This window comes from Protomyctophum bolini (genome assembly GCF_963924005.1).
Source record: "Protomyctophum bolini genome assembly, chromosome: 2".
Lineage (NCBI taxonomy): Eukaryota > Metazoa > Chordata > Actinopteri > Myctophiformes > Myctophidae > Protomyctophum > Protomyctophum bolini.
In genome coordinates, this window is record NC_137863.1 from 29,482,749 (window position 1) to 29,498,204 (window position 15,456).

The 15,456-nt window shown below is 41.4% G+C and overlaps 1 protein-coding gene across 5 annotated transcripts in view; it reads left to right on the forward strand.

Annotated features, from left to right (window-relative positions):
* cadpsb (Ca2+-dependent activator protein for secretion b) overlaps positions 1–15,456 on the forward strand; it is a gene marked incomplete at its 5' end in the record, with an annotated part of 95,677 nt that overhangs the window by 64,702 nt on the left and 15,519 nt on the right. The window contains 9 exons of one of the 5 annotated variants that reach the window (XM_080792009.1): positions 1,020–1,121; positions 1,397–1,460; positions 1,554–1,677; positions 5,779–5,847; positions 6,846–6,878; positions 9,266–9,372; positions 12,814–12,970; positions 13,079–13,220; positions 14,005–14,166. In XM_080792009.1, the coding sequence (XP_080648135.1) occupies positions 1,020–1,121; positions 1,397–1,460; positions 1,554–1,677; positions 5,779–5,847; positions 6,846–6,878; positions 9,266–9,372; positions 12,814–12,970; positions 13,079–13,220; positions 14,005–14,166 (960 nt within the window). The remainder of the gene's footprint in view (positions 1–1,019; positions 1,122–1,396; positions 1,461–1,553; positions 1,678–5,778; positions 5,848–6,845; positions 6,879–9,265; positions 9,373–12,813; positions 12,971–13,078; positions 13,221–14,004; positions 14,167–15,456) is intronic. The other 4 variants (XM_080792011.1, XM_080792012.1, XM_080792010.1 and 1 more) reach the window with 4 other exon arrangements.

Consider the following 15,456-nt stretch of genomic DNA (forward strand, 5'->3'; position numbering starts at 1 on the left):
TTCATAAAAAATATATTTTTTTGTCCTTTTTCTTTTCTCCCCCCCCCCCCCCCCCCCCCCCCCGATTTCTATATTATATACAGTATTAAGGCCACTGGACTCCAACCAATATTAGGTAACTGAATATTAACAGGACAACATGAAGAAAGCAAACACGACCAAAAGCATCAAGACATTGTGTGTCTTTGTGTTCTTTTTTAATTTGTGTTATTTTGCCATATTTTCTGTTATTTTCTGTACATTTTCTGTTAATTATGATGTTCTTTTGTGTTATGTTGTTAATCAATTATTTGTGTCCTTGTTTCTATCATTTTTCTTTCCTCACTCTTCTCCTCTGTTATTTGTTGCCATAGTCTCATAATATCCATATTATTCATCCTCGCATGCGTCCCTTAAAGTCAGAGAGGGCAGCAATTACTGGGGTCCCCTGGTCGGGAGCGAGGGCCCATGGTCCCTAAAGAGCTCACAAAGTCCACATCCTGGCACTGCCTCTAAACGGGCAAGCAAATTCAAGTTTAGAAAGAGAAGGAAAACCAAAATTCCACTCTCCCAGGAGCCTGAAAGGTGAGATGTTGTCAATTATTTACATGTGTGATGCAATGGGAACCAGACAAACCAGACAAAACATTGAAGATAATGTCTCACACAAGTTTACAGACAGTTCTTGGAGAGCTGAAAGCCATCAGCCAACATAGCAGGACAATCTGGAATGTTGATTTAACTTTGTTTGTTTGAACACTCTGGGTTTTATTGTATTGTGTTCCTTATCGTTGTCCAGTTGGACCCATATGAGAGGTAGAACAACCAGAATAAATGCAAATGTTCAGAATAATTGGTTGAGTTTACGTGTGTGTGTGTGTGTGTGTGTGTGTGTGTGTGTGTGTGTGTGTGTGTGTGTGTGTGTGTGTGTGTGTGTGTGTGTGTGTGTGTGTGTGTGTGTGTGTGTGTGTGTGTGTGTGTGTGTGTGTGTGTGTGTGTGTGTGCGTGCGTGCGTGAGTGCACGTTTGTGTACTTCTCAGGCCAGATGGATTGAGCACAGTGAAAGTGGATGAGAAAGATCGCTTTGAAGAAATCAAAGAGCGGTTGCGAGTGATATTGGAAAACCAGATTGTACATTTCAGGTGACTGCCACTGCCTGAGCTGTACCCGGTGTACATTTACTAGAGTAGGCTACTGTACTTAAGTAAATGTTTTGAATATCTGAACCTTACCTGAGTATTTGTATTTTTGTAATTTGTACTTTTGATTATTTCATTGTTTTTAAAAGTAATAGTAGTAATATTTGACTCAATTGCTTGGGTTGAGTACTTGTCCATTATTGATTGTCGCTTCAAATCTTAAGATGTTTATAATTGCTGTTCACTGTTATTTATTCATTTTGTTTATATTTTTTTAGATACTGTTTCCCCTTCGGTCGGCCAGAGGGTGCATTGAAGGCCACTTTATCCTTGTTGGAGAGGGTTTGTAATTTAAAGTAAAAAAAGCCTTTTGTAATGCTCAACTGTAGTATAATGGAAAGACGTGATATGATTCCCATATGATGTGCTCTTCAGGTCTTGATGAAGGACATTGTGACTCCAGTCCCACAAGAAGAAGTGAAAGGAGTCATCCGCAAAAGTTTGGAGCAGGCTGCGCAGCTCAACTACGAGCGTATCACAGAATATGCTCAAATCGAAGGTAACATTAGCCATATATCACAAAGACACAGTGGTGGAAAGCAACTGGCATTTACTTAAGTACTGTACTTAAGTACAAATTTTGTATTTGTACTTTACTTGAGTGTGTCAAATTCTGTACTTTTAGTTCTACTCCACTACATCTATCAATTGTATTTTTATATCGCTTTTCCAAGTGATCAAAGCGCTTTACAATGGTTCATTCATTCATACATTGGGACAACCTCTTAAGCCCTATATACATTTCGGCCATTTGAAAATAGCCGATTTACAAGCTCACAATGCGACGCACGACGCATTGTAGATTTTTTTTATATACTTTTATTCAAGTACATTTAGAATTCCGGACTTTTACTTGTAACAGAGTAATTGTATATTGAAGTATTGATACTTTTACTTAAAAATGTGAGTACTTTTACCACCACTGATCACAAAGACACCATCAGCAGTCTCGGTCACACTACTGTGTGATTTCTTGTTTTCCCCCTGGTGGCCAATGACATTTCTTCATAATGATTTTATCATTGGATTTCAGTTTGACATCATATTTGATTGAATATAATCCAGCGATTATATATAGCATGGACTGTATGGAATCAAAAATAGTGAGAGACATTCTCATGAATTCTGTGTTAAAAGCAAATCAATTAAGTACCGTGCATAACTCTAATAATTTGTCTCATCATAAGGTGCATGTTTTGGTGCAAAACGTTTCTTAAAAGGTTAAAGCTTTATATTTTCCAATAGCAATCACTTCTATAACATTTTTGTACAGTAACATTTTTGTACAGTAACAGGGGTCTCTCTCTGTGTATCCAGCTCTTTGTACAGTAACAGGGGTCTCTCTCTCTCTCTCTCTCTCTCTCTCTCCAGCACTTTAGTAACTAGAAAATACATTTTCCATTGGGGGTTATAATTTTATTCAATCAGGAAAGAGAACTGTGCCTATGTGCCTATGCCTGGGCCTATGGCCCTCATTTATCAACTGTGCGTACGCCAAAATATGGGTGCACGCCGAAATTACAGAAATTTTTGGCATTTACCATTTCCGCCAAAGCTTGAAATTGAACTTGACCACGTCTGGTCGGGAGCTGTCGTACGCTTTGTCCTCGCCTGTTTTTCTGTCGTATAGAACAGCGGAGCAGCATTGTTTGACCAGCTGAGAGGCTGTCACAGGCATCTAAACACATGTTTTCACTCCTAAAATGTTTAAAATTAATAATAGCCTACATGTGAAAAAATATATATTTTGTAAAGGCATGCCATATGAAATTGGTAGGATATTTCCAAGTGTGCAAGCTTATTAAAATCGTGCAATTAAAAACAATGCTTTAAGCCATTTAAATAGTGTTTTGCATGAGCGCATACCGGTAGCCCCCCCGACCCCCCCTCCTAACTTCCATGACTAGATCGAGAGGCAATTGCAGTGCTGCAGCTTTAGATTTTCTTTTCGCAGATAAGTAAGCCTGGGACCGAAGCTATGCAGCTATAGTCAAGTCTACCAACCAACGGCAAGTGCAATCTACAGCCATGTCTTTCTCGCGTTACGTCTCGTCCTTTTAATTAAGGATAAACCCGACACGCTCGAATGCCAATAAATGTGACATGCCGACAGTGTCGAGGCAGCGCAAAGTGGGGACCGCTTCTTCTTTTTTTTGTCATATGGAAAATCACGGGGTGCCAACTTCACTTCTTAAACTTTAGGCTGCGGAGGCAATCTAATATACAGTGAGTAATGTCATAAACGTGCATGCAGGTCAGTGACAGAGACAGACAGAACAGGAGCGGAGGAAAACAGCATTTGTCACGGGCTGTGCCACGCGTGTCCAAACTCATTCCAATGACGTCGTGACTCGATCGTGAGCAATGTTATAATTTAATTAATGTTTCACATAATCACAGGTTCAGGTTTTCGTTCACTAATCTTGTTGTATATTAAATGAATAAACATTGTAATAATTGCATACAACTAACACACAGTGACAGTTGCTTGCAAGTTGCATGTGCGTGCGTGCGTGCGTCTGTGTACGTGTATGAGAGGGGGGTGAGGCGGTCAGCAAAGGCAAGGAAGGCCTGACTTGATGTAACTATGGTTTCCAAAGTCGTACAGCAGTTGTTCATGTCGCAAAAACGAGGGCGAGGCTTGATTTCATAGGGCGTGCCAGATAGATTTCAGCCGTCACATTTATTAACGTCGGAACGAAATTAAGGAAGGATCAGCTGTTTGCGATCACTTTATAAATGCTGTGGCTGTATTACGAAACCTACACTCGAATCTGTGGCAGGTTTTACACTCAATTGATAAATGAGGGCCAATTTGTCTATATGTGGCCATGAGCACGAGTATATGACTTATTTGTACCAGTAGGGGGCGCCAGAAACGGAGAGAGGGATAGTACTGCTGTGTTGCCTGCTAATGAGAGAGAGAGAGGTGGGGGGGGAGTTGCACCACTCAGTTCACACAGGTGTGATTTCACTTCCAGTTTTACGTCTCTACCCTGTATCTCTACCCTGTATCCTTTCTCTGTCCTGATTGGATACAATTAGTATCCTGATGTGAAGATTTATTTTCTGTTTACTAATGAGCTGGAGAGGTGGGAAGACACTGTTACTGTACAAATATACTGTATCCAATATCCATGTCCTTAAGTATCATCATACATCAGTATCATGTCAGTATCAATATGTTAATATCATGGTCAGTTTTGAACACTTTGGAAGAGGTTTGGGTTGTAATTTGTATAATGTGTACGTAGCTTGTTATGATATAACTAATCCAATTGACAAGATATATTTCTCCGTTGTGCTGTTGCAACAACTTCTCATTGACTTCCATTGTATGGTGAAAAATCTCTCAAAGTCACTCTTTTAGCACATAAAGGAATGCAAACAAAACTGACAATAACACAAAGCACTGTACGGAGAATGTTTTAAAGAACAATGTAAACATCATTACAGTATGGTCAAATAGTTTTGCTATACAAAGTATCTCCTCTGTCCGTATTCCATATGAATTGTGACAAGCTGTCAGTCACTGTGTTGTGTCTCAGTCCAATAACTCTCTCCTTTGTTTCAGGCCTGCTTTAGCTCTGTGGTGTTCTATAGGTCAAGTTGGCTTTTGTGTAGAGGTGTGTGAGTAAAAATGCATTCAAATCCAACGCCCTGAAATCTGTTGTGCTGGTCTCTCATAGTGCCTCGAATACATAGTCAAACTGTGCAGCGTCCTAACCTCTGGTATGGACCGTTAAGCCTAATTCATACTTTGTCGCATGGCCGCTTCGCTCGATGTTTGTCGAGCGTCGAGCGACAAAGTATACATTTGCCCAGAGTCGCTAAACGTCCTCTCTGACTACTAGCAAAATGCTAGATGCAACCCTCCCCCACCCACCCCTCCCTCAGCACTTCTCTTTTCTGATTCCACCAGCTGACACTGTCCTCTTTACACGCTCCTCCTTGAAGTACCTGCTCTCCTGTCCTCTCTGCCTTATCCTCTTGCTGAAGACTACTCTCCTCCTCTCCTGGCACCTCTGTCCACTCTGCTCTCTCTTCTCTTCTACAGTTGCTTGCCACAACTATCACTCTGACCACTTTTAATGTGATAATTAGTGGCTACAATGGAATGCTGGGAACCATGGTCCCCTGCATGTGCTATTAACAAATAACGACAAGGTATTTCTTTATTGGCATGGACTGCTCAGTGCTCATTAACAATAATGTTAACTAAACAATGACTTGTATTGGTCCTGGTATACAGTACATCACGTAACCATGAATTGCATAGAATTGCACTGTGCATATATTTTTCACAGTATATCAACTATATTGTTAGAGTTTATGCCTTAAAAGAAATCCCTCAGGGTGCCAAAGATACTAAGGTGTACAACCCTTACTATCTTGTATACCATGTGAATTAACCCCTCCTTGTGATACTCCTGGTGAAGGATAAACCATAGTAACCAGCATGTGGCTTTGTCTGTTGGGGCCTCCTGGCCCACCCAGTGTACTATTCACCTGGACAGCCCCTTTTACCATCAGCTTCTGACCTCTAGCTTTCCCTAACCTCTGATCCCAGCTTCTTGCATGCCACAATCCTTTTTTATAGGGAAAAAGAGAGAAATGTTTGAGCACCCTGTCTACTGCTTGGCGTCACAAGTGATGGATTTAACCATCCGTGAGTACCTCCATCATCCCCCTGCGTAGCCTTGTTCATCTTTCATTCCAGCAGCAGTTCGTCTCATTCCACCCTCCTGCTTTTTGCTTTCCTCTGAGACGTTGCACCTGCCATGCTTTTTTTTATCTGTGCCTAATGTCTGTGCGAATGGGGAGAGAATGCATCGGTCGAGAGGCCTTAGCAACGCACATTGAGCTCTAGCCAGTCTGGAACAGTTAAGCCTAATTTCATGCTTTGTCGTACGACTGTGTTGTCCTCTGGAAAATAAGTTATTCTTTTGGTGAGTGATGAAGTTGCACAACGAAGCATAAATAAGCCCTTTCAGTTCCCTCTGCGATGGACATGAATGAGAGGTCTGGTCTTAAGCTTCTTTCTTTTGGTTGGACACGCATCCCTTTGACTTGAATGCATTTTTACTTTGCTTCTGTCTGTGTTATCTTCTCCGGTCATCTGGTGTGATCATGTATCAAAAGTGTGATACAGGTAGGCTTTTTTTTGCACTGTGGCACCAGACAAAAGCTAAAGTGTGACTTGTTGGTAGAGTCACTCTAGGACTGGGGGCCATAGCGGGGGGGCAGGGGGGGGGGGGGGTATTTCAATTTAAAAACAACAAACATGAAACAGTTCCTGTGTTGTAACTTCAGTTCTGTTCAACTCCAGTCACCACCAGTGTGTCCTGTCTTTGACCCTTACAGCTGTTCTGTGTTGTTTCTAACTGTTACTACCTTTGTCTGTCTGTTGACAAACATCCTGTTGTCACCTTTTACTTTCCAAACTCTCCACAGGGGGACGTGGTTCAGTGTCTCTGTTTTTGTAATGTTTGTCCGTTGCCTAGAAACCACACTCCCTGGAGCTGAAAGGTTGCTGGCAGAAGGACTCAAAGGGTCACATGGCGATGAATAACAACATTGAGCTTTAACCCGTAACGTAAAAATAACTATAGATTACACACTAAATATCTCCTCTTCATCTCTCCTCTTCTCTTTTTGTCGCTGAAGTTGAGAAAGGTCAAAAGGATCAGAAGGATCCAGGTGAACCCATGTTTAACTTGTGGCTTAGGCACAGCGTGCGCGCACACACACACACACACACACACACACACACACACTCACTCACACTGAACCATACACCGGTACACAGAAGTATGTGAAAATACAATTATGTATTTCCACATACAGTATGTGTTTGCGAATGGCCACGCATGTTTTAAAGTAAGAAGTTTGTTAATTTACACTAACATTTTGTGGAGATTGTATTACTTTATCTACCGTAGTAGTAATTCAAGGCAGGCTATTTACTCCAGAAATGTAAAACATCTCATGTCAAGTCTTAAATTCATAGACATTTTCAGTAATCTCCTTGCTAGTTTGCAAGAAAGAATGTAAAGCAATACAGTCTCGTACAAAACCCATACATTATAGCTTTGCTATGTGTTGAGGTGAAACAAAACAGACGAAGATATGGATCAGTATTACTATCATCATTAGCACAATGCAAAGGTTCCACATTTTGGCACAGGAATGTATGGGAGTAGTTTAAGTTATTAATACCATATGTCATCAACACATGACCGCCTACATTACATTTAATAATACACTTTTCCTATCAGATCCCTCACATTTTGTAATTTAACTAAATAATAATCAACACAACCTCGATGTAGGTAAGGGTTTCTCAAACTAATTAATATCAACAACCTCACAGTAGATAGTTATTTACTATTTAGGCCAGTGGTTCTCAAAGGTTTTGAGAGTGTACAAATGGAACCAGTTGGGCCCGTAAAGGTTGATTTGGTTCCATTTGTAAACTCTCTGACTTACAGACCTGTAAGGGTCCATTTCGAACCCCCCTCAAGGAACCCTGAGGGTCCATATGGACCCACTTTCAGAACCACTGGGCTAGGGAATAGTGAAATCTTTGCTACGACTGGCATTCTGAGGAAATTAGCAAAACATATAAACAATAGAATTGCAATACTCAGCTATTGCAGCTATTCACCTACAGTATAAGGTTGTTTGAATTCATGTATCTTATATATGTGCTTTTGATTTGTGTCAGTCATTCAGTTACTGTACATGTTCAGATATCATTCCACATATGGTGTAATGTTTAGGTAACCTCATTTCACCACATTCAAATGTCTATCAATTCATTTTGTCAGCACATTATGGATTTAATACAATTGCCTATATTAAGATAATTTCACCCATATTTCTGCCAACTTTAAGTAGGGCAGAAACAGCTGGTACATTTTGCATGGCTAACACCACTGTCTTTACACTGTAAGAATAGTCTCCAGAACCGTCACATACTATTACAATTAAAAGCTTTATTTTTCAGACTACTGGTTTGTTACGTAGCTGCAATGATAACCCATCAAGGCAAAATAACAAACCAAGCATTTACTTCATTTGCGCCTGTTCTTTTAAAATGAATTAAAAAGATGATCCTTGTATTTGAATGTCTGTTTTACCACAATAGTGATTTTTACCTGTGCCCTGCCACTACCAATAGGGTCACCACAATAAAGCTCTGTACATTCTCAAACAGAGCACAACTTGGAAAGCGTATTATCTAGTAGTCGGATAACAGAAGACTATTCTTACAGTGTATGTTTGCTGAAATAGCATATTAGCGTTCGATGGTTTGGGGCCATGCCATGAATCAGACCCTCATTTGTTTGGTTTATTCTCTGTACTCACTAGCTGCATGATCCTTGATGTCTCACAGAGTCACAGTGCTACTGTTCTTGTGCCTGGTATTCTGCCAGCACAAGTGTCAAGGTCCCACTACAGACAATTCACTGTTGCGTCACTGTTTGCTTGCAACCCAAAATGCCCACACTAAAAGCATTTTGCTTGTGACAATCACATAAAACCTACTGTAGCATCCCTATTCTGGGCATGTCATAATAGGCGAACATTCTGAGAAAATAGTAAATTATCTTGTAGAATTGTTGTAAATCTTCTATTTAGTTTGAAGACATTGTTGTAGAGGGAAAACATTAGGATAGATGCCTCGGGGACCCGGACAAGAAGAATTATGGTATAACTTCTTAACTTGTGTTTGAGGGTAGGGTATAAGAACCTATTTTGTTCTTTGGCTATTCAAAAATAGCCGTTCTACAACCTCACAATGCATCGCATGATGTTGCGGTGTGTTATGAACTTTTTTTTTTCTAAGATTTTGTATTATTTCAATTTCATATTTGGAACATTTTCGTCTGTAATGACATGCCCAAAATGTTGACACCTATAGGGTGAAAGTGGTTAACACTCAATTATATCTATAATAAATCATATACAGATAAAATAGTTTCATGAATAGCGTACGAGAAATACAAATTATAATCTCCCCAGCATGCCTTTCTGTGCTTGACTAACCACACATTCCCCCCACCTTCATCCCTTTGCTTTAGAGAATGCAGGCCGATTAGTCACGCCTGCCAAAAAGCTGGAGGAAACAATTCGCCTGGCGGAGTTAGTCATAGAAGTCCTCCAGCAGAACCAGGAACACCATGCGGAGGTGAGTGGGAACCTTTTCCACCTCTCCTCCTCAAAACAGTCTCTCTCTCTCTCTCCTTATCTCCACCTGCCCAGCAGCGTGGAGAGTATGGTCTCATTTATACTTTGTCACACGACAGTGTTCCTCACTGAAAATAACTGATTTTCAACTGAAATCGTTCCGGTTCTCAGTTATTTCCGGCGAGCTGCCGCTGCCATGCAATGAACTATAAATTAGGCTTTAGCTTTATTTTCAGATGTCTATAAATAAATCTGCTTTCATGCATGGGTAACTGAAGAGGGCCCCCTTTTAGACATAGATTACATTTTCAGAAGGCTTAATTGGAGTTGCGCAGTCCATAGCAGTGTGATATCAGAGCACAATCTTTGAGGAGACGAGAGACTGTAAATATGAGAGAAGTGATACAGTGTGTGCTGTTCCCTCCTCTGATTCATAATTCATGGCTCAGTGGTGCAATGTTACATAAACCACTCGGTGCCTTGGGAAAATGGTAATATTCGATTGAAGTAAGCGCGCAGTAGGTACAACGGTAATATCAAACTAGGTTATTCATTCAACTACTGCATGCTCTTTACATTAGCCCTTGTTTTGTAAAATATAGAATACTTTAATAGCTTATGATATCAAGATTATTACATTCCTCCACAATGATCCTTTGTGCACCAGAGAAAAAAGCCACAAAATCGCTTTAAACATTACATTGATACTACAGTGCGAAACATAAATTGATAGGGAAGCATGACGAGCATGTATAGATGTATAAGGGTGATCCAATGCAGAGTCGTAGAGATAAAGCAGATTTATTGTATCTCTCTGAATATGCTTGACAGGCGGCAGTCACAAGTTCTGGAGATCAATCGGTACAGTATCATTATTTCTCTTTCTCTTCAGTCCCCATCACAATTCCCCCTGTATCGCATGTGCGTCAATAAGGCAAGAGGCACCTCCCAGGCAGGAACAAAGCAGTAGATAGGGGTGGTGGGGCCGTTTGGGCATAGATGTGAGAGAAATGAGTGAGATGAAAATGTAAACCATTGGAGCTTGCATAAACACATTGGGATCATATAGCATGTTCATGGGACCATGAAAAAAAAAAGTTAAAAACAAAAATAAATCTTTCTCTCAGAGCATGCTGAACCGATAGTCTATCCCCGAAGTATGCTTCATGTGATCCTGGAGGTTGAATTCACCATGCATCTCTTTGAAGTATGCTTCATGTGATCCTGGAGGTTGAATTCACCATGCATCTCTTTATGAAGTATGCTTCATGTGATCCTGGAGGTTGAATTCACCATGCATCTCTTTGAATCCTCCATCCAATGTTTGAGTTCACAGTCCACGCTCGTTACAGCATTATTTCCCAGCTTCTCTTCCATCACTACGCTTCCTCTCGCCTCAGTTTACAAAAGCCCTATGAAAGAAATGCCTCAAAGATACATTTCTGTTGTGTACGTCTCTGTGTCCCCCTCCGTTCATATTGGTGACTGTCCAAGCAGGGAAAAGAGGTATGTAGTGAAAGCTGAATGAGAGTCTCCCCAACGCCATAATGGTTTGTGCATGTTCGATAGAGGGCTCAAGCATCAGCTAACTACTCCAGGACTGTTCCCTTGAAACCACTGCTTTGGCACAGCACCGCGGCCTGTCTGGCTGAGCAGCGGGTGTGCCGTACAGCCAGGACCTTGTCTGTGCCCCTTAACAGCCGACCTCAGGGCTGAACCAGCCCTCTGCCTGTCTGCCTTTGTTCATGTGACCAATCCTCGCCTGTTGAACCCCCCCCCCCCCCCAAACCCGTATATATATATATATACTGTATCCACCCTGTCCCCAAAACCCACACAATCGCTCCTTGAATGTGATGGAGAGATTAGCTTCATTTTCTGCCTGTTGCTCTTCAACACTGTCGCATAGTCAGGCAAAGTGTGTGTGCGGATGTGTGTGTGTGTGTGTGTGTGTGTGTGTGTGTGTGTGTGTGTGTGTGTGTGTGTGTGTGTGTGTGTGTGTGGGCGTGTGTGCGTGCGTGTGCACGTGTGTGCGTGTGTGTGTGCGTGTGTAGGAGGCAGGTAAGTAGTCAGGTAAGTCTGGTTCCCACTACCATGCTAGATGATAAAGGCAAATAATGGATGAAACTGCAACGGAAACAAGAGCATGCTACGCAGCGCTAATGGAAAAAAGATTATGGCTTGATTTATAATTTGTTGCGCGAGTTGTTTGTCAGCTTGTAGATCGGCTATTTTCAGCATGCAACATTGTCACGCAACAAAGTATAAATTGGTGTCTACGTGTTTCCCCTCAGAAATTTGGCAACATGACAGTTTTTAAATGAAAAATGAGTCAAGCCAAGACTGCCTCCGTGCAGCCCGCTCAGCTGCACGGAGCTGCACCACCAAAAATATTTATCTGAATGTCGTTACCAACTAATTGGATCTGCCACAGGAGAATACACTAGAGATGCTGTGTGCTGCAGTCTTTGGTGTGCCTATAGGCTTGATTATACTTTCTTGCAGTCTGTGTTGCGCACTGGAAATATAGCAGATCTAAAAGTGAATTCTGAGCTTTTACTGTAGTGTAGTGATATTTTATGGTGTGCGCAACACCGGCACACAACTAAGTAAGTCTGGCCTAAAACGGCATACTGCATGAGTCACATTCACATCAATTGAATAATGTGGATGGGTGTGTCACTAATGTGAATGGTGGAACCTCATCTCCAAGCTGGAAGGCAAAGCATGCTGGGAGTTCCACATTTGCATGATAAAAGCATTATTCCCTCTATTGATATGGTCATGAATTAAGCAAGGCACACATTCTCGACTCTTTTTTTTTTAACTTTATGTACAGATATGGATTTGAGCAAATGATGAGAAATAACCATGTACTTTGAAAGTTCTAATCAATAAGAGCTGTGGATTGATTCAAACTCTGAGCTTTCGCAGAGAGCGTACTGTAGTTGCTACATGACACAATGACATACGTGCACACACGCACGCACGGCGCACGCACGCACACACACATGCGCGCACACACACACACACACACACACACACACACACACACACACACACAAACGCATGCACGCGCGCACACACACACACACACACACACACACACACACACACACACACACACACACACACACACACACACACACACACACAGGCCTACAAATTGTAGTCTTTGTGTTTCAAGGTGTTTCTTGGAAGGAAGTAACTCTCTTCATGAATTCTTATATGGCTTCTGGCAGTTCACTCAATATATGTAGACACGAATACATTTCTGACAAAGCCAGAACCCAGAGGACAACTAATACATGTTGAACTGGCGTAGGCTTGGCAAAATCCCATTTGACTCCAGGAATTCACTGGCCTTTCCTTTTCAAATCTAATAAGGTCCAGTTGATTGGGGGGCTCCAGTTCTCACTCGCTTCCTCCCTTGTCTCTCTAGGCATTTGCGTGGTGGACAGACCTCATGGTGGAGCATGCCGAAAACTTCCTGGCCCTCTATGCCCTGGAAATGGACGCGGCCCTGGAGATCCAGTCTCCAGAGAGCTGGGACAGCTTCCCCCTTTTCCAGCTACTCAACGATTTCCTTCGGACTGACTGTGAGCTCTCGCTGGTGAACGCACACTGCACACTCAAGCCATTTTGTGTCACGATTGTGCATTCACGTCAATGTTTCCTGTCTCTCTTTCTCTCTCTCTAATCAACAGATCATCTGTGCAATGGAAAGTTCCACAAACACCTACAGGACCTGTATGCTCCTCTGGTGGTTAGATATGTTGATCTGATGGAGTCCTCCATCGCACAGTCAATTCACAGGGGCTTTGAACGTGAATCCTGGGAGCCTGTGAAGTAAGGAGCCTTTTCTTCTTATTCTGAGCTCTAGCATGGTGGAAGACGCCAGGCTGAAAGACAGACTTCTGAGAGCCTGGGAGAAGCATTTGTTCATTCAATACTCCTCTAGGTCATTCTTAAAAAGTGAGCTAGATAGAACTTATTTTTTTCCTTTAAAGGGAGTATTTCTTTTTCAAATATTGGTATTCGTGTGGGACTCATGTAGCCTACAGAATGCATCTTACACACCGGGCGTTATGTTTACACATAATATTTCTCTGATTTTGTTTGTGAACTAACCCTATAGTGTGTTTTAACACGTTGCCAGGGAGAGACGATCTCCGGTCTGTTATCTTGACAGGTTTTTCAGCCTTGATATGCTTATTTATTTATTTATTTATTTTCTCATGGCTTTAACATTTTCACTTTTGCATTGTTTACTAAGATCAAGAAGACTGTAGGATGTGTTAAGCTAAATAAAAGACAGGGATTTAATTTATCTTAAATAGTAATTATTAAATAGTAATTATGCTTTGAATAATTATGTTGCTTTCTCTTCCACTTCATATATGCAGTATATGTGTGTCTCTTGAATCCAGCTGCTCTCTCTTTAGGTCTTTTTTTGTTTTTGTATTTGTATTACTTTAAGTGTGCCTTAGACAATGTCGGTTTTGTTTATGTGTGCTGTATTTTCTTTATGTGACTTCACCTGTTGTCAAATTTCATGACACATGGCTTGTTGCTGCTTCCATATTACCACTGTTATGGATTCTTTTTTTCTTTTTGTCTGTCTTTTCTGCAGGAGTTTAACAAGTAATCTGCCCAATGTGAATCTACCAAATGTCAACCTCCAAATTCCAAAAGTACCAAATCTGCCAGTGCCAGTATCTGGACTATCAGTTAACCTTCCTCAAATGCCTAGCTTTTCTACCCCGTCATGGATGGATGCTATATATGCCTCTGAGTGTGTATTCAACAAGTTCACTGTAGAATTATTGCACAAGCAGAGACTGCCTTGGTATGAAGATGCATATAGCCAAAGGTCATTGTTAATTACAGAGGGAAATACAATACTAATCTGTCAAATGTGGTACACACACACACACACACACACACACACACACACACACACACACACACATATTTGCTGCTCATCAAAATATCTGTCAATGCCAAGGAACCTTTTTTTGGTATGTTACAGTATCGTATAAGTCATGTTCATGCCAAGAGCTCTCTAAGAGGTGCTAGAGTAGGTGGGGTTTTCTGCTTCTAAAATGAGAGGCTGAAGACCACCCTTTTTTCTCAACATGCATGTTGTTGAGCTGAGGTGCAGAGATACAGACCAAACGCAAAAGTCTTACTTTGAGCCTATTTATGAATTGATTGTGCAGGATACCTGCCCACCCCCTCACATAAAAAATAAAAATAAATAAATATAATAGCATCAACTTTCTGCTGAACAATATACGTATCTCTCAACCTTAGTATTAATTACTGTAAATTCTAGCATAGATTTTCATATCATGGTCTGTCCCTGTCCTTGGCACAAAAAAAAGTGCAGAGCAGAGGCTTGTCTGATTGGGGTGCTATTCAAATGATGGTATAGGAGAAGTTGGAATATACACTGGACTGGGTCCATCTAGTTGCCAAACAGCCAGCATAAGACAGTAGAGAACGTTCCCTGCTCCTGCTTTCCTCCCTAAATAATAACCCCTTACCCTCAACGCCCTCCCTGCATCACTTCTCCCCCCCCAACCCCTCGAGTTCTGAGGATGGAAACCCCCTCAGAAATATCTGCATGAAGTGTTTGAAAAATACCCTCGGACCTCCCACCCACCAGGGGTCATGGATGTTGAGAGAGAGCATGTGATGGTGATAAGAGTCTATTCGTCCATACGAAGCGATTTGGAGATCTGTTTATTTCATTTAGACAGAACACAATGTTCATGTGCTCTCCTTCAAATCTGTATGTCCCATTCCTTTGTTAAGGCCCAGTGTGATTACACTGTATCTACAGTGATGTACTACCTACCTGTGATTACACTGTATCTACAGTGATGTACTACCTACCTGCATGTGCTCAATTCACACTGGTCAATAATCCTAGTCTACGCTGTTCAATACTGAGTGTTAATTAACAAATGGAAAAATTAACACTGAGGATTTGACTGTGTAAATGGCGTGGTTATTGATTTGTTTCAGTCAAATCCTATAGTAGCCTATACTCCCCCTCCACCCCCTATACACTGACTGC